Below are 27,761 nucleotides of genomic sequence, written 5' to 3' on the forward strand. Positions count from 1 at the left end.
GTTATTTGATCTTTCTTTTCTTTCTTTCTTGGTAGGAAGCACAGCCACTATTACACAGAACATACAACACAAGCGCTTAACTTCTTCATCATCAGCCTGACTACATCCACTGCAGGACAAAGGCCTCTCCCATGTTCCGCCAGTTAACCCGGTCCTGTGCTTGCTGCTGCCAATTTATACCCGCAAACTTCTTAATCTCATCTGCCCACCTAACCTTCTGTCTCCCCCTAACTCGCTTGCCTTCTCTGGGAATCCAGTTAGTTACCCTTAATGACCAGCGGTTATCCTGTCTACACGCTACATGCACGGCCCATGTCCATTTTATCTTCTTGATTTCAACTATGATATTGTAACGGGTGCAAGAGAAGAAACGTCAAAAACTAGTTTATTATGGGCGAACTTGTGCCCTGAAAATTATGTGCAGAAAGATAGAAGAGTCCGCTAGAGGGTTCCCAAAACAAAAACTGTTCATCTGCCAACGCACCTTCTCCTTCTTCGCAGCTCCAACCCACACTGACTCGTGCCCGTGAACAAGAGGCATGAGTCGTGCGGCCACAAGCAGGAGTGCGCACAAAACTGTGGACGCTGATTCTTCATAATGTCGGATAGTGTAAACAGTCTCTGTGGCAGTATCCTTAACCCCCATTTGTTCCCTAATCCACTCTGCTCTCTTCTTGTCTCTTAAGGTTACACCTACCATTTTTCTTTCCATTGTCCGCTGCGTCGTCCTCAATTTAAGCTGAACCCTCTTTGTAAGTCTCCAGCTTTCTGCTCCGTAGCTAAGTACCGGCAAGATAGAGCTGTTATATACCTTCCTCTTGAGGGACAGTGGCAATCTGCCTGTCATAATTTGAGAGTGCTTGCCAAATGTTCTCCACCCCATTCTTATTCTTCTAGTTACTTCAATCTCGTGGTTCGGCTCCACGGTTACTACCTGCCCTAAGTAGACATAGTCTTTTACAACTTGAAGTGCACTATTACCTACCTATCTCGAAGCGCTGCTCTCTTCCGAGGTTGGTGTACATTACTTTAGTTTTCTGCAGATTAATTTTAAAACCCACCTTTCTGCTCTCCTTGTCTAACTCCATAATCATGAGTAGCAATTTGTCCCCTGAGTAACTCAGCAATGCAATGTCATCAGTGAAGCGCAGATTACTAAGGTACTCTCCATTAACTCACATCCCTAACTGTTCCCATTCTAGGCTTCTGAAACCCTCCTGTAAGCACGCGGTAAATAGCATTGGGGAGATTGTGTCCCCCAGCCTTACACCCTTCTTGATTGGTATTCTGTTGCTTTCTTTATGAAGCACTATAGTAGCAGTTGACCCCCGTAGATTTCTTCCAGGATGTTTATATATACTTCATCGACGCCCTGATTCCGCAGTATCTGCATGACTGCTGATATTTCTCCTGAATCAAATGCCTGCTCATAGTCTATGAAGGCTATGTATAGTGATTGGTTATATTCTGAGCATTTCTCTATTACCTGATTGATAGTATGAATGTGGTCGATTGTTGAGTAGCCTGTTCGAAATCTTGCTTGTTCCTTTGGTTGATTGAATTCTAATGTTTTCTTTACTCTGTTAGCAATTACCTTTGTAAATAGCTTGTATACTACAGAGAGCAAGCTGATCGGCCTGTAATTTTTCAAGTCCTTGTCAGCTTAACTTCAACTAAACGTTTATTGCAAACGTTTATAAAGGGGGTGAAACAGAAAAAAGAATAATAAAAGGCAGACAACAAAAAGCCCACGTGGCAGTCCCGTACATTACTTATTCGTTATTATCTATCACCCCATCCAAAAAAACAAAGTTCATTCCGTGTGAGTGAGAGAGGGTGCATTAACACACTCAAAATCATCACGTGTCATTTCCACAGCTTCTACTATCAAACAGGTTAATAAATCTCTGTCTAGATATAACAGGCACGTGTTATCGAAATACGGCACACAACCACACTCCTTACAGTGGATCGCCAAGTGACCATCAGTACCCTTTTGCACTTTATTGTGGTGCTCTTTTAACCGCTCATTTATGCACCTTTCAGCTGTTTCCACATAAACAAGACCACATAACAAGGGCACTCTGTAAACAACTGACAGTGCACACTCAACATATTTAATGCGATGCTTAATTTGGCATCCTTTCTTTTCTTTCGAAACAGGACAAATTTTGTGACATATTCTTGACCGTTTCTCTGGAGCAGACATGACCACTCGGACGCCCACCTTATTTCCAATCTTTTTAAGATTGTGTGCCCCACCATGGATATAGGGGACAACAGTCATTTTACGCTGCTGCAGGGAAGTGTTAATACTCTGCCTATTTTGTTTCTTTGGGTCCCTATGTAGCGATTCAGCGACGCCTATAACCATTCGTTGCGGGTAACCTGCTGCCTGCAGTCGCAAAACCTGTTGCTCAAAGCTCTTCTTCACAAGGTGAAAACAAGACTTTTTCAAGGAATTAAAAAGGCACATTCGTGCGACAGACCTCTTCACTACTATGATAGGGCAGAAGAGAAAGGCAACAAAGGCTTTTTGCTCCTGGGCTCATAAAGCCAACAAACGTGGTCATCCTGAAATTGCAACGAAAGATCTAGGAACCTGAGCGTATTATCATATGGCATTTCATGTGTTAGTTTCAGAGGCTGACAAACTGTCTCAAATACTCCAAGTGTCAAAACAGCAACACTTTGAAACTCTTTGGCATCACACTTCAAAAAAAAAAAACTGGCCCGATACAATTGTTTACTGTTATTTGAGTTTTGTGCAATGCCAATCAATTGATACAGCTAATGCCTACCTCTCCCTACAACCCAGGCTATATAACAAATTTGGCTTTTCCGATGTTCCCATATGCATACCTGCCAAGTTCAAGGATTCTGAATCCGGGAGATTTTCGCAACAAAGAGGGGGGGGGGGGTGCAATGAATTATTTGCCCGTTTTTTTTTTTTTTTGCACCAAAAGAAAAACCCATAGACGAACAAGCAAAAACACACCGTGAAAAATAAGAGGGGGTGGGGGAGGGTCTCATTTACAAGCTCCAACATCAGCGATGTGGTCTTATAGTGGCTTGGAGTGGCTGAACACACGAGGGTAGGGTTTCCCACTAAGGTGAGAGTCTCAAAGGATCAACACAGCTAGAAGAATCTATTTCCTTCAAAACAACTCACCTATGTCTTCTTGGGCACACGTGAACGGATGGGACGGCACAGCTGGCTGCCACAAAAGTGCAGGTCAAAGCTTTGCTCACTACTAGATTCTTTTGACAGGAACGCCAAAAACGCGCCTGGCCCTTTTTATTGCGATAACAGTTATATTGACGCAAGGTAGGCTGGCAACTATAGTAGCCAGCATCTGAAGAGGACAACGAAGTAGATCTGTGTGCGCGTGCTCTGGTGTTCGCGTTTCTGGCCCTTGGGTTGCGAAAGTAAACGCCCTATTTTGTACCTGCGTGCCTGTGTCTTTGTGACATTTTCTGGTGGAAGTGCTGGGTACGGTAGATGATACGGTCCCCTGAGAGCACCCCTGACGCAAGTCCATCGAGTAGCTCAGCCGAACTTACCCCTGTGCACGTACGTTCCAGCCGTCGTCTCCAGGGACTCGAGCCACAGCACGGTTTGCTGCCTGAACGTCAGAGGGCTATGAATCAAACCCCGCCTAACGTCACCGCGCCAGCACCAGCGCACCTGGTTATCAACCAGCCCAAGACGCCGAAGACATTTCATGGAGCTGCTTTTGAAGATGCCGACGACTGGCTCGAGCATTTCAACCGGGTCGCCGTCATCAACGATTGGACACCAGAGCGTAAGCTACGCTATGTGTACTGCTTCCTGGAGGACTCCGCGAAAACGTGGTTTGAGAACCATGAAGCAGCGCTTACGTCATGGGAGGAGTTTCAACGGAAGTTTCTCAAGGCAATTGCTCGAGAGGACAGGAAGGAGACAGCGGAGCGTGCTATAGAGGCAAGGGTTCAAGGCCCTAACGAAAGGGTGACGACCTACGTAGAGGACATGGATCGGCTTTTCAAGCGTGCGGAGCCCTCCATGTCCGAATCCAAGAAAGTTCGCCACCTAATGCGTGGTGTTAAAGAAGAGATTTTTGCCGGCCTGATTCGAAACCCGCCTGCGACACTTGCGGAGTTCCATGAGGAAGCCACTGCCATGGAGAGGGCCCTTCAACAGCGTGCCAGACAGTATAACCGTGGTGTAAACCCAAGTGAGGTCACTTCTGTCACTCTCGGCAATGACATCAGCGCGTTGCGAGAGCTTATCAGAGCTCTCATTAAGGAAGAGCTACAAAAGATGCAGGTGACTGCTTCACCTGCAGAGCAGCTCTCCGTTGCGGAGATGGTACGCGCCGAGCTACGGCAAGCCGTTCACGCTCCCCAACCATCCGAGGCGCCACAACAGAGGCACTGCGTCGAGGTGAGCTACGCGGAAGCAGTGCGACGTCGTCCATCGTGCAGTTCCACCAGCGTATGTTACCCCAATGAGCGACACGCTCAACAGATGGAGGTAGGCTTCCGCCCTCGCAGCTCACCGTTGATCGCCGAAGCAAGACCGAGAAAGAGTGATATCTGGCGTACACCCGACCACAGGCCCCTTTGCTTCCACTGCGGGGAAGCCGGACACGTCTACCGGACATGTCCATACCGTCGTGTGGGTCTCCGTGGATTTTCGCCTAATGCCCCTCGTCCACGACCTGGCGAGCGACCACAGGAAATAGAGAGTTTCATCTCGAATCGTCGCAGTATTGAACATCGGTCACAAGAGCCTCGCTCGTCGTCGCCTGCTCGCTACAGGTCACCGAGCCCAGCCTATTCACGCGGCGCTCCAAGACGCCGTTCACCCAGTCCTGCAAGTCGGGAAAAATGAGTTCAGCGACCTCCGGAGGTGAGGCCGCTGACGCTGACTCTACGGAAGATCCTCCACTACGACGACAGCGACAACAGCAAAAAGATGTACAGACGCAGTCAAACGGGATGCGAAGAGTGGTGACATCAAACATTGCGGTAACTGTGGACGACGAAGAAGTAATGGCGCTAATTGACACTGGAGCAGACACCTCTGTTATGAGCATGGGTCTTGCCTGCAGGCTGAAGAAGGTTTCCACCCAGTGGGCTGGGTCGCAGATACGTACGGCAGGGGGCCATCTTCTTACTCCGGTGGGGCGGTGCACAGCGCGAGTCAGTATTCACGGATTTACGTATCTCGGAGATTTTATAATACTGCCGAGTTGCTCGAGGGACCTAATTCTCGGACTGGACTTTCTGCGTGATAATGGAGCCGTGATTGATTTGCAACAGTCGCAAGTGACGTTTTCTACGGCACACGCTTTAGCGCGCAACCCTCACGGCAGTTACGTCAATGCTCTGAGAATTGTTGACGATGACGTCACGTTACCGCCGAAGAGTAGCGTGTTCACCTTGGTAGCCTGCGACGTTTTCGACGAATTCAACGACTATGAAGGTATTGCTGAGGCAAATATCCCGCTGCTGCTCAAACGAAACATATGCATAGCCCGATGCCTTGTTCGGTTAGAGAATAAACGGTCTCGAGTTCTGCTGACCAACTTCAGCAATGAGTTTCAGCACGTTCCTAGAGGGACTACTGTCGCTTTCCTCAGTGAAATAGCCGACTTTTTCGATATCAGCACAATGGATACGACTTCACCACATGCAAAAGTTTGTGCTGACCTGGGAAGCCGCATTCACGTTAATCCAGACTTGCCAGATTCACGAAAAGAGCGGCTGCTAAACCTTGTGAGGGAATTCTCGGACTGCTTCTCCACAGCATCGAAAGTTCAGCGTACCACCGTTACAAAACACCGCATTGTTACCGAGGAGTCGGCGCGGCCTCTTCGCCAACATCCATACCGTGTGTCCCCGAAGAAAAGAGAGGTGATTAAGCGTCAAGTTCAAGAAATGCTGAATGATGACGTCATCCAACCCTCGACAAGTCCGTGGGCATCACCTGTAGTCTTAGTAAAGAAAAAAGACAACACACTACGCTTCTGCGTTGACTATCGACGGCTTAACAAAGTCACGAAACGCGACGTTTACCCCCTGCCACGGATTGATGACGCCTTAGACCGTCTACGCCACGCCCAGTTCTTCACATCACTAGATCTCAAGTCAGGGTACTGGCAAATTGAAGTTGACGAAGGCGACCGTGAGAAAACCGCGTTCGTGACGCCTGACGGGCTGTACGAATTTAAAGTGCTGCCTTTCGGTCTCTGTTCCGCTCCCACCACGTTTCAACGCATGATGGATACTGTACTAGCTGGACTAAAGTGGCAGACGTGTCTTGTATACTTGGATGATGTCGTTGTGTTTTCAACCACATTTGACGAGCATATTTCAAGGCTAAAAAGTGTCCTCACTGCAATAAGGAGAGCGAACCTTACCATCAAGCCCGAAAAGTGCTACTTCGGCTATCAGGAACTCAAGTTTCTCGGCCACGTGGTTAGCCCGAGCGGTGTTCGACCAGATCCGGAGAAGTTGGCTGCCGTTGCCGATTTCCCTCGCCCGGGAGACAAAAAGGCTGTTCAGCGATTCCTCGGACTCTGTGCGTACTACCGCCGTTTTGTCGAAGGATTTTCGAAAATTGCGGAACCTCTTACAAGACTGACACGGCCAGATGTACCTTTCGTATGGACGGAAGAACAACAACAAGCCTTCGTAGAGCTGCGCAATCGACTGCAGACAGCTCCAGTGCTGGCACATTTCGACGACACTGCCGACACCGAGATCCACACAGACGCCAGCAACGTGGGAATCGGAGCCATTCTAGTTCAATGGCAGAACGGCGCAGAGCGTGTGATCGCTTACGCGAGCCGCAGTCTCACAAAAGCAGAGGCTAATTACTCTACCACCGAAAAAGAGTGCCTAGCAGTCGTTTGGGCCATTAGCAAGTTTCGACCCTACCTATACGGCCGGCCATTTCGAGCGGTCAGTGACCACCATTCGCTCTGTTGGCTTGCCAATCTACGGGATCCATCAGGCCGCCTCGCCCGCTGGAGCCTCCGCCTTCAAGAGTACGACATAACGGTGGTCTACCGATCAGGACATAAGCATACAGATGCTGACTGCCTGTCTCGTGCTCCTATTTCCCCGACGTCATCTGACACTGAACAAGATTTACCGTTTCTTGGCATCGTCGATGTGGTGCGGATGGCTGAGCTTCAACGTGAGGACACTGAGCTACTTCCTGTCATCCAGCATCTTCAAGGAGAAGACGTTGTCGTCCCACGCCGACTCTCGCGTGGTTTGGCTACGTATTGCCTGCGGAACAATGTTCTCTACAAGAGAAATCTTGAGAGCAGCCAGGAAACTTTCCTCCTCGCCGTTCCAATGGCACTGCGTGAGGAAGTTTTGCAGGCGTGCCACGACGATCCTTCGGCCGGTCACTTAGGCTTTGCTCGGACATTAGCGCGCATCCGACAGAAGTACTACTGGCCACAGCTGTATTCGTCCGTTCAGCGCTATGTCCGCACCTGCCGTGACTGTCAGAGGCGTAAAGTTCCACCCGCAAAGCCCACCGGTTTCCTCCAACCTTTAGATCCACCTCAAGCACCATTTCAGCAAGTAGGAATGGATCTTCTTGGTCCCTTCCCTACGTCATCCTCAGAAAATAAGTGGATAATTGTCGCGACCGACTATCTGACTCGCTATGCAGAAACCAAAGCTGTGCCTAAGGGAACTGCAGTTGAAGTCGCCAGATTCTTTGTCCACGACATTGTTTTGCGCCATGGTGCACCTGCTGTTCTCATAACCGATCGCGGAGCAGCATTTACGGCAGAGTTATTGCAACAAGTCACCAAGCTGACGCACACCAACCACCGGAAAACAACAGCTTATCATCCCCAAACAAACGGCTTGACGGAGAGGTTAAACAAAACATTAGCCGACATGCTATCTATGTATGTTGACGTAGAGCACAAAACGTGGGATGAAATTTTGCCGTACGTCACGTTTGCCTATAACACCGCTGTGCAAGAGACCACAGACCTAACACCATTCGAGCTTGTTTATGGCCGTCGCGTCACAACACCGTTAGACGCTATGCTCCCTGTAGACCAGGACAACAGCGGAAATGACAGCGTTGACGACTTCGTTGAAAAAGCCGAGGGAGCCCGCCAGCTTGCACGGAACCGCATTCGCGCGCAGCAAGATATCGACGCTCGCCGTTACAACCAAGGCCGAAGGAGCGTCCACTATCAACCAGGTGACTATGTATGGGTGTGGACACCAGTTCGACATTGTGGGCTTTCGGAGAAGCTATTGCGGCGCTACTTTGGCCCTTACGAAGTTGTGCGCTGCCTCAGTGACGTGAATTACGAGGTAGTTCCCCAAAGCTCCGACACCCGTTTAAACCGAAGACGTCCACGTCCAGAAGTAGTCCATGTAGTACGGATGAAACCGTACCATACCCGCGACTTATGAACACTTCGAACTTTTTCCTTATTATCCACAACAGCGTCGGCTTTTTTTTTTTTCATTGACGTGATCATTTTTTTTTCTTTCATGGCCACCTCTAGCATCTCAATCAATCGACCGGGACGGTCTCTCTTGAAAGGGGGGAATTGACGCAAGGTAGGCTGGCAACTATAGTAGCCAGCATCTGAAGAGGACAACGAAGTAGATCTGTGTGCGCGTGCTCTGGTGTTCGCGTTTCTGGCCCTTGGGTTGCGAAAGTAAACGCCCTATTTTGTACCTGCGTGCCTGTGTCTTTGTGACAATATGGACAGTCTAGGCTGGTGTTTTGCCGTGGCCGCCATCATTCACCGTATATGTATACGTATCTATATACCTATATATACGAGCACTCAAGAAGAAAAAAAGTCGCCCGCACTCGGCGCCCAGCTCGTCGCAATGCGCCGACGCACGCTTATCTCTCACGCGTACTATGCCCCGCAGATGGAGGAGGGGGGTAGATACTTGTACTTGCGCACGCGTGCTTATCCTTTGGTGGGGAGAATTGTGTGCCTTCGGCTTTCACTGGAACGATTGTGTTAGCTGCCCGGCCCACAAAGGTCACTTCCGTCTCTGCACAGGTCCCCATTGTGAAAAGAGCGTGCTTTTCATACACAGCAAAGTATAACTGGGACACTTCTTAGTTTGTGCTACTCATCTGTACTTGTGATTATATATCGTGCATCGTTTTTCTTTAAAGGGCCAGTACAAGATATAAGTTATCTAACCAAATTAAGGTTCGGGGAAACTAGATGAACGATGCTTAGTGGTGTTAAATGTAAATTGCCGCAGTATTGTTAATAAGGCTGAGAAGTTGGAAGGCATGCTTTTAGCACATGACCCAGATATTGTATTACTAACTGAGACATGGCTACGAGATGATGTTTTTGATAGTGAGTTTGTGCCGAAAAATTACAGAGTGTTCCGTAAGGATCGAAATGGGAGGGGAGGGGGCGTTGCTATTCTTTTTAGGAATAATACACGTGTCGTAAAAATGCCAGACGTTCAAGACATAGAAAGCATCTTCTGTAAAGTGTATATTGGCAATATTAAATATCTTCTTGGTGTCGTTTACAGGCCACCAAATGCTTCCCTTGATGTTATCGCAAAGCTTAAGGATTACCTTCATTGTCACGTAAAAACCGAAGATAAATTAATCATAGCGGGAGATTTTAATATGCCAAATATGAATTGGGAAACGTTTATATCAGACCCATGTCAAGCTGCGGATACTCAAATATCCGATATCATGTTTCAATATGATTTGACGCAAATAGTCACCGACCCTACCAGAATAGATCAGGGGACGAAATCTATCCTAGATATATATCTTGTAAGTGGCAATATAAAAGAAAGCATGTTGTGCAGCGTCACAAATGGCATATCGGATCACAAGGCTGTGGTACTAAAGCTAAAGGGAGTTGAACTTAGTCAGCAGAGGATGGTGAAGAAATTTCCCAATTTTTCAAAAGCAGATGATGAATCTATAATTGATGTTCTGGCCTTTGAATATGATCATTTCAATGCAAGTAATCGTAGCGTTGAAGATCTGTGGCTTTGCTTTAAGAGAATGATTGAAGATTGTGTGCAGCGTTTTATCCCTTTAATTACAAAGAAAGTAGAGAATCACAATCCCTGGATAACAAGAGAGACGTTACAGCTGAAGCGAAAGTTGAAACGGTTAAAAAAAAGGTCGAACAAGGCTAACAGTCCTAATTTAAAAACAACTATTTGCAATATACGTGAAGAAATTAAAGAAAAATCTTTTCGTGACAAAGAAAAGTATTTTAACGAAAAATTGCCGTCATTTATTAAAACGTGTCCAAGAAAATTTTGGAAAGAGGTCACTCCGGGCACGTGCTCTACCGATGTATTTCTTTTAGATGGAAAATTAGAGAGTGATGAAAAAGCTGTCTGTACGGCCTTTAATAACTATTTCAACAGCGTCTATACAAAAGATAATAATCATCTCCCACCTTTCGATGCGAACCTACCACCAATATCAGATGTCACTATTTCTGAAGAGGGTATCTTTAATTTATTGCTAAATCTGGATGTTAAGAAATCTGTTGGACCAGATGAGATACCGAATGCCTTCTTAAAACGGTACGCAGAGTGGTGCGCGAAATATTTGTGTGTGTTATATACTAGGTCTTTGAACGAAGGTGTACTCCCTGAGGACTGGAAGATTGCCCGAATTAAGCCTCTACACAAAGCAGGTGATAAAACTCAAATAAAGAATTATCGACCAGTTTCGTTAACCTCTACAGCTTGTAAAATTCTCGAGCACATAATTCACAAACAGATTGTTACATTTCTTGATGAACACAAAGTACTAACAAAAGCGCAGCATGGATTTAGACGTGGATATTCTACCACTACACAGCTGGTTGAAACCATCCATGATTTTGCTACCGCACTAAATGAAGGTGAACAGCTAGATGCCATTTTTATGGACTTCCAAAAGGCCTTTGAAAAAGTTTCACATAAAAAATTACTTCATAAATTGCAATATATCTTGAAAAATCCGAAACTTATAGTATGGATACGAGCGTATCTTGAAAACAGGCAACAATTTGTTTCATTTAATGACAGTTGTTCCAGCAAACTACCTGTGGATTCCGGCGTACCTCAGGGCTCGGTCCTCGGACCTCTTTTTTTTCTATTATATATAAATGATATAATGAATGACCTTTCTGTAAGTGTAAAGCTTTATGCTGATGATTGTGTATTATACACGAAGGTATCAACTGCTGGAGATCAGATAAGGCTCAATAATCAATTCAACAAGGTCGTCTCTTGGTGCCAGGAATGGCAAATGTCAATTAATTACAACAAAACTGTTTATATGAAAATAACACTAAAGAAAAATCCTTTATGTTATCAGTACGGCACAAATAGCGTCAATCTTACAGAAGTTGCAGAATACAAGTACCTTGGAGTATGGATAACTAATGATCTAAACTGGAACAAACACGTCGATATAACTACAGGTAAATGTCTACGGAAATTTTTTTTTCTAAAGCGATCCTTAAAATATTCTACCCCGTCTGTACGCATGTTGGCATATAAAACACTCATTCGTCCAATGTTGGAATATGCTGTAATAATATGGGATCCATTCACTAAACGTAACATTAATCAATTAGAAAAAGTGCAGAACAAGGGCTTACGTTTTATTTATAACTCCTACGGTAGAACATCCGTATCTGAATTATTGGTAAAAAGCGGTCTGCAACCCGTTGTGGACAGAAACCGCACTTGCCGGCTTAAGTTTTTCTATCAATTAATAAATGGTCATTTAAATGTTGACAATGCAGGCATTCTTCGGTATTCTTCCGGTTACGCAACTCGCAAGCGACATAGTAAAACGATAACTCCTTTACCTTCACGGATTAACTGCCACAAGTATTCGTTCTTCCCTAGAACTATTAATGACTGGAATAGCCTGACAAATGATGTCGTTTTACAGAAGAAACTGTCATTGTTTGAAAACAGCATCGCCTAAACCATCACTACACATTGCATTGTATTATTTGTTTTATTGTAATTATTGTGTTAGTCTATAACCCGTATTCTACGTGTTACGTTATTATGTGTTATGTTACTCGAAAAATTTGTTGAAATAAGCGTTTGTGAACCTTCGCCTTGTATATTCAAATCGTACGATTCATTGTGTTTTCATTATTTTTTTGTATGTACCGATTCTCGAACATTTTTTTTTTTCCCACCCTGCCATGATCTTTCAGCTGAAGGATCGCAGTATTTATAAATAAATAAAAAAAAAATAAGCAGGCTCCGACTTTTTTTTACACCACCATGCAAGCTTGGCAATTCGTAGATTAGACCACAGCAATCACGTTTTCTGAATATTACAGCGCTGCCACTGCACAAAGCCTCTACTCCAAAAAAACAATTCCCGCACATCTTTCCTATGCCTGATCGACCCCTTTGCATGCGCAGTGACGTGAACTCCGCGATCAGGGACGTGATGTAGCACGCAGCTCGCAGATTGGCCTAATCAGGTGTGAAAAACAGTAGCGAAGTCAACGTCAGTTCCTGTTCCCACCCACAGCTACGAAACTGCTCCTTGTTTCTTGACACTGCGGTGAAAGAACCAGTCTCGCAGTTGTCGCATGCACGTGTACACTCCTCGCTCAACTAGAGCGCCTGTGCGCACCCACGAACGTACTTCGCCCTTGACATGAGCAACATGGATAAAAAGCGTTGCTCTGTTTTCGGCTGCAAATCGAGCGACTGGGCAGCGGGGAAGCATCGACACCGAGTGCCTCACGATAAGGCCTTGCGTGCTGCATGGATGAAGCGAATCGGCCATCCAGCGACGTACGTAGGGGACCTGATCATTTAAGGCCGACACTTCGCACCCGGCGCTTACACGGTTGACCCGCGGCTGGTACGGCAAATAATAAACAACCATGCTTCACCGTAAGCGGAAGTGCGTTGCCACTGATTGAGTTCGCCGATGATGTCAATCGCTGACGTGTCAGGTTACTGAAGTGGGCGGAGTCACGACAATGGGCTACACCTTCCCCTTCATGGAAGGAAGAAAAGGGTGAGGCCACGCGAAATTTTGAAAACAGCTTAGACCGATTTTCTAACCCCTCTAACTTCTTTAATATAGCACGTATTTTCAAAATTAATACAGCAGCATGTTCTGCTGCAATATGTTCTATGCAATAAATGTGCGCATTTATATATGCATAAACTGTGCAGCATATTCTATGCAATAAAACTGCTCATATATCTCTTCTTAAAAATTTTTGGACACGAGAGCTGTTTACTGGCCCTTTAAACAGCGCATTACGTGTCGAGCGGTAAACGTTACTTCGCTCTCGTCTTGTGTGCGTCATTTTCGTGCATCATTTGTGAGTGAGCAGCGCGCTGCATGTTTCGATCTGCTTGCCATTCTCAGCGTGACCCTCCAAGTTGTTGCTGTTGCATTCATTGCTTCGCCCTTACGGCAAAACTGTGACTTTTTTTTTACGCATTAACGGCCTTTCATCTACCGCTGCGTGTCCCCGGAGTTCGTATATCGCTATCGCATCGCTGGGACTGCGGTTTTGTGTGCGGCGGTTGCGGAAAAAGGTAGTTCCTTTTACAATCCCTGTGTGCTTGGCTGTGCACGCGCCTTCAAAACTAAGTCATTTTATGCCATCTATGATCGCATCTGCCACAGTTTTGTCCGCAGAGTTTGCGGAAAGCGGCAGTGCTTTGACTGGTCGAGCGCACACTTTCGGGGCTCTGTCAGTTACGTTGTCACCATATATGATTGTATCAAGAGCGACCACGGTTTCATCCACAGCGGTTGTGGCAACGACAACCACACGCACTGTAAAAGACAGTGCGTGCGCTGGTCGCACGCGTACTTCCAAAGCTTCGAGTACGCTGCTCTCGGCCTTCATTCGACGATTTTCGTGCTAAAGTCCGTATCACCCGCCGCGATTAGGAAATGTGTTCAGAACATTTGAATTTGGACCCAGTAGACATAGTGGAATTTGGCTGGGGAATTTCACGAATTCGTATCTGCCACGGTCTCGCATCCCTGTGATTCTACTGTACGCTTAGATGAACACTTCTTAAACTCATTCGTAATAAAATGGGGTAGGTTAGAAAAGCCTGGAGCATACCAAGCTGCTTTTTTGTCGATGCGGCCAGATCACGTACAGAAATTTCGATTTCCAGGAGATTTTCATGAAAACCATACTAACGGAAGAAACGGTCCAAATCCGGGAGTCTCCCGGCCAATCCGGGAGACTTGGCAGGTATGCACATGGTAGCGACCCCCTAATCACATTTTTTTCTGTCTGCATCGCTGTCATTTTATATTATAACATTCTTTTAGAGCTGCCATGTTTTTTCACTATTCCCAAGAAAAAAAATAAATACTCTCGCAAACTTGACAAGGATGCAAAGACATGGACAAGTGCAATCCGTTCAAATAGAGCACATAACTTCAATCTTGCTCAAGTTATGTGCTCCGTCCCGTCTTTCATCTCTGCCTTGTCCATATTTTCTGGTGCCAAGTAGTTATGTCTGCAATTAATATGCACAAACTTGCCCAATTCATCTATCTAAAAGGTCTGTGTTTATACGTATCCATGTCTCCTGTGTTTTTGTCAAGTTTGCGTGCAACCATTTTTTACTTTGCAAGTATGAACCAATTTGACCAATGGCAAGCTTTCATGTCCGTTAGGTGTCGTACAAAAAATAAGTGTAATTTGCCGTTATTAATATCGGCAACATGATGATCACCTGGAGCGTTGACTTCTTGAGACGAGTGCCTTGGTAGCTTTCTTCAAACACTTGCTCTGGCACAGTCCCTCCTTGCTTTCGCATACGAGCGACTAGGTCGTCTATGCCACCTGAAGATTAGTCAATCAAGTAATCAATCAAAGTAACATTCAGAGATTACAATGGAGATGAAAGTGCAGGAGAAGGTTCTAAGGTTACAAGCTGTAGGTACATCCACTTGGCAATACAACACAGCAATGAAAAAAAGCAAATCTAGGATAATAAAAATGCATTCAAGATGTAACACGCAAAAAAAGACAAACAAATATTTTCATGATAGCTAATAGGTTCATAAATACAAAAAGTTGAAGTTAGTGGTGTGCAAGATTTGTCAAATGAATAAAAGATGTTTAAATTTCACCTAGAAGTTTTTTTGTTTATTTCACTGAAGAGTGAAATTAACAAAGAATCAAACGTACTAGTAAACAATACTCCACATTTTTGTCCTATTTAGTGTGTATTTTAATAAGCAAATGGTTATTATAGAGTGCAAATAATGCAAGATACTGATTTTAAGCACTTGTTACGGCCACTAAAGTTACCAATAAAAAAACATGAAAATAATGAGGCTGCCAAAACTCTACAGAATAGCTTATTAACACCTGTGTCATTGGCCACTTTTGATAACCATTGAACCTGATCTAGATTGACTTTCCTGATCATGATTGGCTCCTTTATGCAACTTCGAAAAGACAGCCAATCACTGCATATGGTTTACAGCAGTGCTAATAGCTGTCATGTGGCCACTTTTGGTAACAATCGACCCAATCCAGATGCCTTTTCTGATAATGATGGGCTCTCTTATCCAACCATGAGGAAGAGAGCCAATCACTGTATACAAATTCGATCCTTATAGAGCTCAATAGCAATCAGCAATGAACCATATCACACTGGTAGAACACAATAAAATATGGAGGAGAAAGAGGAACAAGAAGAACAGTTTCTTAGCGCTGGTGTTGACGAGAACAAATAAAAAGGCACACTAGGCACGTGTGTGCTACTACAACAATAAAGTTTATTCCTTGATTGCATCAAGCGAAATTGCCTTTCCTTGCACGCCACAAAATCACGTGACCTTCGTAATATACAAGAACCAGACAACACCGCATGAATCAACAGAAAAGATCACTACAGCAGAATCAGACAAAAGATGGCAGTTTTGACTGTTTGTGCAGGAAACTAAATTCTTTGTCAGACAGTGTTCGCGAAGTCTTGCTGATGCAAGAGCTACCGTAATAGCCAATTTGCTCACTTCCTATTATCAATCGAGCGACTTCGCAGTTGCTCTTTCTAATAATGACAGTGTTTTGAAGCATCGGCACAGATGCGCATTCTTGGCAATGAATTGCAAGAAAATGATCTGTGGGTGCCTTATTACATTGATAGTGATGTTCTCCAAGACAATCGTTCACACACCTTTCCATTTGTCTGGCATAAAAACTCTGGCGTGATAATGGAATACGATAAACACTCGATTTGCATTCAACAAACTTTCTTTTGTGTCAACAAACATTACAATTTGTTGCTGTCGCATTTGTTGCTTCGCCCTTCTGCTGATATGTGCAGCCAATAAGCAATGTACAGTCAATAAGTGCCGTATAAAGGACCCCACTGGTGAAATGAAGAACACAAGCATGCACTTGATGAGCCGTCCTGTGCATCGGTCTTTAATAGGCTGTTCCGAGAGCCTGACACTACTGGCTCTTCTTTTGAACACTGTTACCACCATTTTTTTTTCATCAGCGCTGTCATCAAGTTGCCGAAAGTTTCCCCGCAAGGACAAAGCAATGAGTGCGATAGCAGCAAATGTTATATGGGTGACAGCTAACACTTTTTAGTCCGATATGACGCAACTCTACGAATCACTGAAAGGTGCTTTTTTAGCAGTCTCCTTGCGTTGGGAGTGCATCACGTAAAAGGGTTCACGAGCTATTCACACCGATGCCTGTAGAGATAGCGTGTGCTCCAGCGATCGTGACCTTACAATCAAAGATCACAGCTGCTGCTTGACAAAACTGAAACTATGAACAATAACTGTTGCGATAAAACTGAAAACGCAATGTTTCAGCCAAACTTCTGGGTACAGGAAAACTTGCATCTAAGTTTGGGTGCTGAGACACAGTACGGCACTGATAAGCGAGTGTGGCGTAACCGGGGTGGTTTCACACAGGATGGTGCACCTATACAAATTTGGTGCACAATGATGCAGCTGTTCCAACCCTGTTAATGCTAGCAGGATGCGCTGGCTTCTCTTTGAGGAAGACAGGAAGGAAGGCGTGATGCTACTGCAATAGGCTGTCGGTTTGCGTTTGTGTTGAATTAGATGCAAACAAAGCCCCTTTTTTACTCGGGTTTTAACAAAGAAAGCTCTTGTCACTTTTCCACCGCATGTCTCAAAGGTGAAAGGGCTCTGGCATGGACTATTTTATCCGATCTCTCTCACACATCACTTTTCTTTGCTTCGTTGGAGATGCTTTTTAACTCTAGGACAACAGACATGCATCCATTGTCGGCTTCAAGAGACATGTTAATAATGCGATTAGCTTGACAGCTTGAACTAATTCTCTAATAGCAAGTTCTTGATAAATTCAAGAAATTTTTGATGAAATCAATTCACGAGGCCATAAAGCTTGATACAGGTGCCATTTTATTACTTGGAAAATTTGTTTGGACTACCTTTAAATTTTCAACAAGATGAGGATCTTATGTCTTCAGTTACGATGGATGTGGTTTTTTCATTTACGTATTTATGTGGTATGCAATACACCTGTTCTCGTAACCCTGTTCCTTAGGTGCCTGTTCATTTCCATTACGGGGGCACTTCCACATATTTGAGCGCCGCAATATCACTCATGCTTCCACGAACGACGAAATTAATGAATCACAGACCAACTGTGTCAAACAGTGACGCTGCCTTGGGATTCATCAAAAATGTGTTCTATATGACAGACATCCAAGTCTAACGCTAATTCTCATTTGCTTATTGCCAAATGTTAAATATTTGACGCAGGAGGCTGGGCCAGTTGGTAAGTTAGTATATTCGGGTAAGCGTGCAGCATGGCACAAGCGAAGGGCATAAAAAAAAAACAGACGATGGAGAATAGCTGATCGAGAGTAAGATACGATGACAACAGACTGTGCACCTATATACCTCCCTCTCTGGGTTGTCGCCAATCTGCTTTACACTTTGAAAATTACTGTCTATGCCAGGCTGTGAACAAGATCTTTTATAGAATGAAATGATTGATTTATATGTGGGGTTCAACGTCCCAAAACAACCACACGATTACGAGAGATGCCATAATGGAGGGCTCAAGAAATTTAAACTGCCTGGGGTTCATTTAACGTGCATCCAAATCTGAGCACATGGGCCTACAGCATTTTCGCCTCCAACGAAAAATGCAGCCGCCGCAGCCGGGATTGGATTCCACGACCAGTGGGTCAGCAGCCGAGTACCTCAGCCACCAGACCACTGCAGCGGGGCTCATAGAATGAAAGATTGCATGTAAAGACAGGTAGACAAAGTAGAAATCACAGGTTCGCTTGAACGTGTTGTGCCGAGAGCACGTGGCAAAGTCTGCAAAGAGCAGAGAAAATAAAAAAAACCTGTTCTAATAGCCAGAAACATCACGGATGTGCCCCTTGTTATCGCATAGATTAAAAACACCAATCAATCAATCACTTTTATTTCTCTTCACACTTGAAAGAGTGGGGACAGGACTAAAAGCTACACAGCTTGACAGAGGTCCTGCCCCCTTTTAGAAACAATAGCAGCAGCACATTGCAGAGAAAGAATAAGTACAACACATTAAAAATAAAGTAATATGTGATACAAAATACAGTTGCAATAAAAAAACAAAGTTTGTATGCATCAATATATATTTATATATGCACAAAAAAAAAAATATGTGCCTATGAATGGAAATGCAGATTTGCATTTTTTACCTGATACACAAGTATATATAGACAGGTCTGTATAAGCACAAGTATATGCTCTTTGGTAACATTTCCAACGCATTTTAAACGCTAGGGTAAGAAACGAAAGAGAGAGAAAAAAGATACTATGCACGACATTAGTAATCTCTGTGGCACGACTAACAAAATAGTCTCATTTCTTGCCTAAAGTTGCACAGAGGATCAAAATCGGCCTTTGTAAGTTTATCAGGTATTAAGTAACATAGCTGGTAGATGCAGGAGGAAATTGTTCCTTTAGCACTAAACGAACTACGAGAACCTTGCAGGTGTAAACACAAAAGCAGACGCATAAAAAAAAAACTGTAGGCTACAGCATGAAGTAGAGATCTCAAGCAATGATGTGTGCGCCAAGTGAGGTTCACTGACATGTGGCTCTGTCTGTATGGGACTGAGCGGAAGATGTGCCTTAGATAGTTCAAAGCTAAGAACAGTTGGCGAAATTACAGGAGCACTCCACTATGAAGTCTCACACGGCCTCAAGTCGCTTTGTGATGTTTAACACCTCCAAGCCAAAAAAAAAAAAACATTAACGTACCAACTCCCACTACATGCTTGCACAAGAGACTGGCCTATTACAGGCCCAGTCTGATGACACGTAACCCAGCCCAGCAGCTTTTTAGCTAGTCTGGGTTCAAGCAATGCTCTAATTGCTAGCAATATGACAATAACATTTATTTTTCCATACATGCAGTATAATAATACGAATGAGCGGGCAGAAAAAGCAGCGATATGTTAACAATATGTCAACTGAAGTCAACAATACATGATACAATGAGCATACAGGATAATAATAAAACACTGCCTAACTTTAAAAAATTGCAGTCCTTCAGATAGACAAAAAAAAAGATGCTCCCAAAATAGTCACAGGGAGCATAAAAAAAAAACGCGCGTGTATAACAAACACCAGAATTGTAAGTGAAAGGTATCAGAAGCTTTATCAAATACATCTGTTTTTAAATCAATATAATTGCCTATGGCTCTCGAGTACATGTTATCTAATTGTGGCCCTTTTCAAATTAGGCGGCTTAATAATCTTGACAACTTATTCCGAGTGTTTGTTTACCATGTGTTCGCTATGACGTTAGTTAGATACATCAATTGAGCATCGTTATCAATCGAGCTAAAATGTCCTGTCAATCAGGCAGCACGCGACAACAAAGTAGCCCGCACGCAACTACCGCCACTGTTTTTTTTTTTTTTTTCCACGATTCGTTTCTTAATCGCATTACATGAACGCTCTGAACTGCCATCATCCGGACCAGATTAAATGTTATGGGCAGCAAATCCAACACCCGGGGCCGCGATTTTAGGGGCGGCAGTGCACGCATGTTATGCCGCTGTATCGTTTATTTGCAAGCGTTGGCCTGGTCAGGCCTACGGAACGTTGTCGCGGACACGGCCAAAACGAAGAACGCGATCGGAAAACGCCATAATTCACTGTCAAACTGAATGAAATCGTTACAAAGATCACATCACCTGAAAAAGTGCTAAAACACAGTTTGCGTCACGAAATGTAAGGAGATCGAAGCCGTTGCATGAAACGCGTGAACGGATATACTCACATCCCAACGTCAAGATGTCTCCGCGGAAGTAGCTTTCGGATAAATATCCCTTCCTATTCTTCCTCCAGCACACGAGCTTGTTGCTTGCCAGGTCGGTCACGTCGTCCGGACTGTAGTGCTTGATGAGACCGACAGAGACGATCGCCGAGTCTCCATCTTTGTACTGAACGTAAGCGTGAGTAGGCTTCCGTGCCGCCATGTGGTCCCGAGTGCCTCGCACGAGGGAAACGAGGGCTTCGAAACAAACCCAACGTAGGATCACTCGAGCGAGTTGAAAGTTACTAGCGAGTGTCGCTCGGGCTAGTAGAACGACATGACAATGGCCAGGGAATAACCGCGAATGTCTGCGTGACTTTTCAGTGCTAGTTGGTGTACGAACTGCGCGGGCAATGTGTCTTGTACTTGAGAATCAAGAGTGTACCGTGCGCTGCAAACTTTTTGCAACGTCTGCTATGCGCGCCACGAGACGGCGCTGCTAGCCGCAGAAGCGCTACAACTTCACTGCCAGCCATGTGAACAGGCTAATAACGTTGGTGCGAACCAACATTACTGAAACGTTACTAGGTGCGAACCATATTGCTGTGATTAAGTGGCAAATATTCTTTCTCCATGTGCGTGGCAGACTTTAGAAGGCTTTCGTCGGGAAATTGTGAGCAGAATAATAACTACTGTTATAGTTTTTCTAGGAGAGGCAGCCGCAGATCTGCCGCCGTGCTGTTTGGGTCGCGCCAAAGAGAAGTATTCATCCTTTTTGAAGTTTATTATTAACAAAACAGTGATACATGAGATGAAGGAGACGTCTTACAGATTAAGGTTCCATTGTCAGAAGACTGTGGAGGTGGCCCATAATAAAGGAAGCATGTAAAAAAATGCAAGGCAAATGAAAAAAAAAACTATGTAGCATCAACAGAACAATGTAATAAACACACTAGAGCAATACAATTGCTAAATCACGATAAAAAGAGGACAGTTTAGAATAATATATGGCAGAGAATACAATTTGAATGTTGTTTTTTTTTTTGTTAATACAGGTATACCTAAAGACTTTACATCTGGTAGAATATAGTTACATAACGAAATGGCTGTGAATGACAATGACTTTGTGTCGTAGAACAAGCTGCATGACATCAAGGAAATCATTAATATAAATAATAAATAGGAGGGAACCAAGAATGAATCCCTGCGTAACACGTACCTAGCTTAATTGCTTTGCAATATTAGTGTTATAGTAAAAGCCCCCAATAAGGACAACGTTATTTTTTTTTTGTTGTTAAACAGTCGACTTTTCAGAAAGTTCAGAGGTATTCCGGTAATACTACAGTGTATGAATAGCATAAGAATCTAACTTATTGAAAAAATGGATGATTGATCGTGTCGAAGGCTTTAGCTAACCCATAAAGAGTGAACTCAAAAAGTTACCGCTATCTATGCAATGTTTCATGAAGTCGGTTAAAGAAAGCAGAGCATGCACATGACGAAAACAAAACTGGGAAGGCTATATAACATTAAATTTCGAAAGGTAAGCATGTTAAGAGGCTTTACAAATAAATGTTCTGTTAGTTTACTTAACGACGGAGAAAAAGATCTCATGATCCTATAATTTCCAATGATCATCTTCATTGCTTTTTCTTCAAAATTGGTATAACCTTTGCACGCTTTCAGGAGACCACAACTGTGCAGAACATGAAATGAGATGTCTGCACGCATGGAAAGACTGTCACTCATAGAGACTCAAACCAAGCTTGTTTTTCTCGTGAAAAGTGGAGTTATGGTGGAGTTATAATTTTATTTGAAAATCGCGAAGGTGTGTAATGCGCCGGCTGGTGACAGAAACTTCAATTATCTCATGTTCCCTATCATGTGACCGTGAACTAGTGTACGCGATCAACAATTTCCCGAACAGTATTGAAAAAAAAAAAATGAACCGTCCGCTTCTTTATGGCAAAAGATACATAAAACCCGGTATCCATAAAAATGTACATATAGGCCTGCGTTAGCCATAAATCATGACGCAATCTTCCCATGCTTGTCAACGAACATTGCAATAAGTGGCCACTGTAGTTGCGTCAGCGCGTCTTGAGCAACTTTTCTGCGCGCTCATGAAACCGCGCACGCAGTTTCCATGTCGCTAAGATTTTTTTTTTATGTTTATGGAAAAGTCACGCGCTAAATGAAAGAAAAAGTAAGCACATTCTGAGAGTGTTTAACGACGCAGAGATGGAACTAGAATTCGCGCGTGCGAGCCTATCATATACCTTGCTCTGATAATTTGCGGTTTGCTGGCAGTATATTCCGCATTGAGTGAGACCACTACTGAATTTCGCGTCGGCGCATTAAAATGTTGTTGAATGAAGAATATTCATGTGCTTACGCTCGGCGAAGAAAGAAACAAAAAAAAAACTTGGGCGCTACAAATGAGCAATAGTTTCCCGCTGCAGGAAGGCTCGGTTTCCTGCTTATATCATATTGCATCGGTTCGTTAGCAGCTCATTCGCACTGCGAACAAAGATTAAATCGGACGACCTTCACTAGCGAAGAAACTAGAAATATTCAAGTTATCACATGCAAACGTTCTGCACAGTCCGAGGGAAGCGATACGAAGTGAGGGTTGTGTTTTCCGCACCATCAATTAAGCCTAGTAACATTTCTTCCGTAGAGCGCAAAAGATCGCATGCGTCTGCAGTGGGCAGAGAAAAGTACTATGAGAGGCATGCCAATCGTTGCTTCAATTGTTGTGCAAGGATTGGTAACCGGATTCCTCTCGTGTTCACATATGTACATCGATCGGACGGGTTGTTGTATCAACACGCTCCTCAGAGAGCATCAAAATTCATTGAATGAAGCAGTCTAATCGCGCTTCGCATATTCAGTCATTCAATTTCACATTTGAAGGCCTGCTCATCTTGCACAGTCACCCTAACCAGACCACGCGAGAAATCTCGGATATATACCATAAAGAACAGCGCACCTTGTCTAAGTCAATTATTAACATTTGCTATCGCTGTAATCAACTGTAAACACGCGCGTCAGTTGTTAGTCTTTTTGCCCCTCTCTGTAACATTCACGATGCAGCCCCATTTTGTTGTTTGTTGACACGTGCTATAACCTTTCAGTCGTGAGTGGGCGTTTCCGGTGTGCATATTTCTTTCCTGGTCCTACTTCTTTATTTTTGCCTCGACATGCAGTTACAGTGGCAAGGGAAGTTGGTAGATGCATATGCTGCGAGCGGCGCGCAGTGGTCTAGTCAATGTATTTTATTTTACGAAATTGCGCTTCTTTATAGAGCAACCTTTGCATATACCAGAACCTTACAATTTACTCGTAAATAGCGTCGAAGAACATTGATTCCTAATGCATCCGTGAATTCATGGAGAGTGCTTGCACCTTTTAGGCAACCAAGTTGTACTGTTTTTATTTATTTACGCCGAAGGAGGACTGACGCTTATGAGCCGCTCAGCTGGTTGAACTGTGGCCGTAGACAGGCCATCACACCTTGCCAACTTTTCCCATAAGCGCTTGCGGGCCCGTTGGCGGTGCTAGTGTGTGTGATCTGACGTTGGCTCACGCTGGTAGGTAGTATAGCCTTGTGAAGAATCTCGTAGACCACACGTTTCCGAAAGTACGGCATGTGCTGCTGACCAAATGAGATGAGAGCGTCCCGAGAGACACACTCGGCATACTGACAAGTGAACATGCCGCAGTCGTTGAAATTCTGCTGTTGCGGCACATCCATCGCTCTCAATGTCCAGCTGTCCCAATTGAGACCGTGGTTCCGCTTGTGCTGGCTCTCGTCTTCCAGGTACTGCTGCAGCGTGGCCAAGCACCTTGTCTGTGCACGTTCCGAGTAGAGGCTGTCGTAGTAGGCAATGCATTGCTTGCGGAAATCAACAGCAGCGAGGCACCAGTGATTGTCGAAGTGCAGGGGCACCAGCAGGATGTCATATGAAAATAGGTCAACAGTGCGGGTCCACCTCTTCAGAGCAGCGTAGCCTTTTTTCTCCAGTATCGGGAAAAAAAATGTGTTGAAGGCGTAGACACGAGGAGAACCTTGTTGCTCCGATCGTTGCACGAGGAGATTCATATAGAAGTTTATCACTTCATCGTTCAACCACTGGTTGTCGGCGAGTGTTTGCATGTCGGCCCTACGTATGTTGAGCCGGAAGGCCGATGCAAGGACTTCGTCGGGCGGCGTCGACACCAAGGCTGCCTCTACCTCGTGCTGCATCTCCGCTGTCATACTGGGCATCACGTCTTCGACGTCGTGGACGCGCCCATCTAACGGTCGCTGTTTTGGGATGATGAACTTCTTTATAACGCTCAGGCGCTTTTCTAAGGCAGCGTACCATTCTGCGGAGCCAACAGTGATCAGACACGGGCGCGACACTGCAGGTTTCGACATTCCTTCAGCATCGCTCGACGCCGGGACTTTTTCGGCATCTTCCAAGTTCCGTCCATAGAAGATACTGAACATCTTGAGGTAAAAACACTTGCAGCGAGACATCGACACGAACCCTGTGCACATACATTGCTGCCGCACAAAGCCCAATCGGCCGTGAGCTTTTTCGTCGGTGACGGTTCCATACCTGCTTTTTTTCTTGCCGTTGCGCCAGCGACGGGGCTTGAAGAATGCTCTCGACCGATTCCGCACCTGCACGCTTGATATCCATTCTTGCCAATCAGAGTGCATGTTGTCTTCTTCTTCGTCTCATCAACGTAAAGTTTAAAACCGTGCCGAACTTTTTGGTATGTCGTAGTAGATGTCGTAGTAGAGCATGCGCTAAGACGGCTTGACCGCGCTTCGCCGCCTGATGCCTTCCGCTAGAGTGCATCTGCGCTGCCCGAAGCGGCGGCGCTGCAGTCGAATGGTACTAAAAAAAGCCGTGCGCCGCGCGCACAAACTGCTTTGCGCTTGGGCCCTCTGGCGCGCTTTTTTGGGTCCAGATTTCTTCGTAACTGCCTGTCATTCGTGTATAACACATGACGCCATAACCCTCGAAATGCGACACGCCAATACACTGAATTTGAGCTTCATAAAATTTCTTGTGGAAGACCAAAAATTATTTTGAAAGGGCGTGTCTTATTCTGATTGCTTCTCTCTTAACTATTGCTTCGTTGGTTAGGCGTCTACATTGTTCAGAATAACTGAACCAATTTATTGAAATTAGCAGTGCTCAGAAAGCTGTGAGATAAAAAAAAAATACCCTGTCAAACGCACGCAGAACAGGAGGCCGTAATTAGGTACAGAAGCAAGCGGAAAGAATCGAACCTGAACCCCCTACACCATGAATTATTTTCGTAATTTAACTTTTCAGGGTAAACGAAAACATTTACACGAATTCACAGCGACCACCAATTGCCATAGTTAGTCATTCTGATGCACCCTCCTCCGCTCAAAAAAAAAATAAAAAAATACCGGGAGCCTTTCACCGAATGTTTACAGTTGGCGAAGCTGAATACAGCGTGTCTTCGTACAAATATGCCCTGTAAATATCACCTTTTCGACAGTATCAGGTCTCAAAACTAGATCAAGTCTAATGTAGCCGGACGAGAAATGCACCACACGTAAAAATAGCGGCTCTTTTAAGGGGTACTGCAGGAATATTGTTAATGGGGCGGTGACGTGCGACTTGAATGTTCGTACTCGTATATATATATATATATATATATATATATATATATATATATATATATATATATATATATATATATATATATATATATATATATATATATATATATATATATATATATATATATATATATATATATATTGTAGCATTGATATTTGGCACAGGCCGGAACGCCAGCTGAAGAAGAGAAGGAAGAGTGTTGTTGCTGCTCGCGCTCGCTCCGCTTGACAGCTGGTCGGTTCTACCGCTACGTTTTCCACAAAGTAAACGTCTCTTCTGCTCACCACTAAAGGTGTACTATCAAGTGGTGGAGAGTGCTGGGTACCTTTTTCCATCCTGGAACTCCGCAACCGAACTCTACCTTCGCCATCAACAATGTCCATCGACGCTGCACAGCAGACGGCTCCTACATCTCCACCTGTCCACTGTCCCGGCGTCCCGAGAGAGCGAGATCCAGACATCTTCAACGGCACCGATGAGCAGGACGTCGAGGACTGGCTCTCTTCGTTCGAACGAGTAAGCGTCAACAACAGGTGGGACGAAAACGACAAACTGGGCCGCGTCCACTTTTACCTCAGAGGAGTAGCAGAGCTCTGGCTCAACAACCACGAAGCCGAGCTTACCGACTGGGCCACTTTCAAGACCACCTTCGCGGACGTGTTTGGCCGACCGACAGTGCGCAAGCTCCGTGCAGAACAGCGCTTGCGGGATCGCGCCCAACTGTCGGGAGAGGGTTTCACGTCCTACATTGAGGACGTCGTAGGCCTCTGCCGTCGCTTTGATCCTGACATGTCGGAAACCGCCAAGGTAAAACACATTATGAAGGGCATCGAGGACGATGCCTTCCACATGCTGGTGGCTAAAGACCCGCAAACAGTTTCGGAAGTCATCCAACACTGCCAAAGTTTCGATGAGTTGCGAAAACAGCGCATTTCAACGCGACGGCCTACTTTCGACATGACCAGCACGCCAGCATTGACCGTTGGTGCAATATCTCCAGAACAGACTGTATTGACCCCGCAAATCCAGCAATTTATCCGAGAGGAAGTGGCACGCCAGTTGTCCCTTGCCCCCTTGCTTCCCAGCAATACGCATGGGCTGACCTCGTCACTGCGCCAAACCATCGAAGAGCAAGTCTGCGAGGCACTTCCCCCCACGTACCAGCCACCACCTGTGTCCGCTCCCCTGACTTACGCTGACGTCGCGCGAAGGCAGGTACATGCGCCGTCAAACGTCGTCGACCCTGCCCACCAAGCGAACGCCTTCTACGCAACACACGTACCGGCAGGCTCGCATGTTCCCATTTACCGCCGTCCTTCAACGCTTCCCAACAACCCTTGGCGTACATCGGATAACAGACCTATCTGTTATTACTGTCGTCAGCCTGGCCATGTTGAGCGGTTCTGTCGCCGGCGCGTCCCTCACTCAGGCATTATTGATGGCACCTACGGCTACGCCCCCACAGAACCACCACAGACGCTGCCGTTCCATGCAGCTTCGGACACTTCTCCGCCGAGCCGCCGCGCCTTCAACCCACGCCGATCGCCTTCCCCGCGCCGACGTTCGCCTTCACCAATGCTTCGGCGTGCACCACCTGCCCAAACGGAAAACTGACCATCGCAGTTCCGGAGGCAAGAACTGCGCCACCGTCGAACTCCACAAGGCCTCGTTCTCTACCGAATAATGAAATAACTGTCTTGATTGAAGGTATCCCCGTTCAAGCATTAATAGATACCGGAGCTGCCGTGTCTGTATTGAGTGAAGCATTGTGTCGCAAGTTAAGAAAAGTTACGATTCCGCTTTCTGG

The 27,761-nt window shown here is 45.2% G+C and overlaps 2 protein-coding genes across 6 annotated transcripts in view; both read right to left on the reverse strand.

Annotated features, from left to right (window-relative positions):
* Positions 1–23,313, reverse strand: part of LOC119164588 (uncharacterized) — a 116,173-nt gene extending 92,860 nt beyond the window's left edge. For 2 of the 5 annotated variants that reach the window (XM_075872504.1, XM_075872506.1), the window contains exons 1-2: positions 20,325–21,155; positions 14,749–14,858 (exon numbers count right to left, since the gene is read on the reverse strand). In XM_075872504.1, coding sequence (XP_075728619.1) covers positions 14,749–14,858; positions 20,325–20,523 — 309 coding nt within the window. In that variant the 5' untranslated portion in view covers positions 20,524–21,155. Of the gene's footprint in view, positions 1–14,748; positions 14,859–20,324 lie in introns of all 5 variants that reach the window. The other 3 variants (XR_012885787.1, XM_075872503.1, XM_037416811.2) reach the window with 3 other exon arrangements.
* A 396-nt stretch (positions 23,314–23,709) lies between these two features.
* LOC119164587 (sentrin-specific protease 1) lies at positions 23,710–25,163 on the reverse strand. The gene has a single exon (XM_037416810.2). The coding sequence runs from the start codon at positions 25,009–25,011 to the stop codon at positions 23,767–23,769; it is 1,245 nt and encodes a 414-aa protein (XP_037272707.2). The 5' UTR covers positions 25,012–25,163; the 3' UTR covers positions 23,710–23,766.
* Between the last annotated feature and the right edge of the window lie 2,598 nt (positions 25,164–27,761).

Source organism: Rhipicephalus microplus, chromosome 8 (assembly GCF_043290135.1).
Source record: "Rhipicephalus microplus isolate Deutch F79 chromosome 8, USDA_Rmic, whole genome shotgun sequence".
Classification (NCBI taxonomy): Eukaryota; Metazoa; Arthropoda; class Arachnida; order Ixodida; family Ixodidae; genus Rhipicephalus; species Rhipicephalus microplus.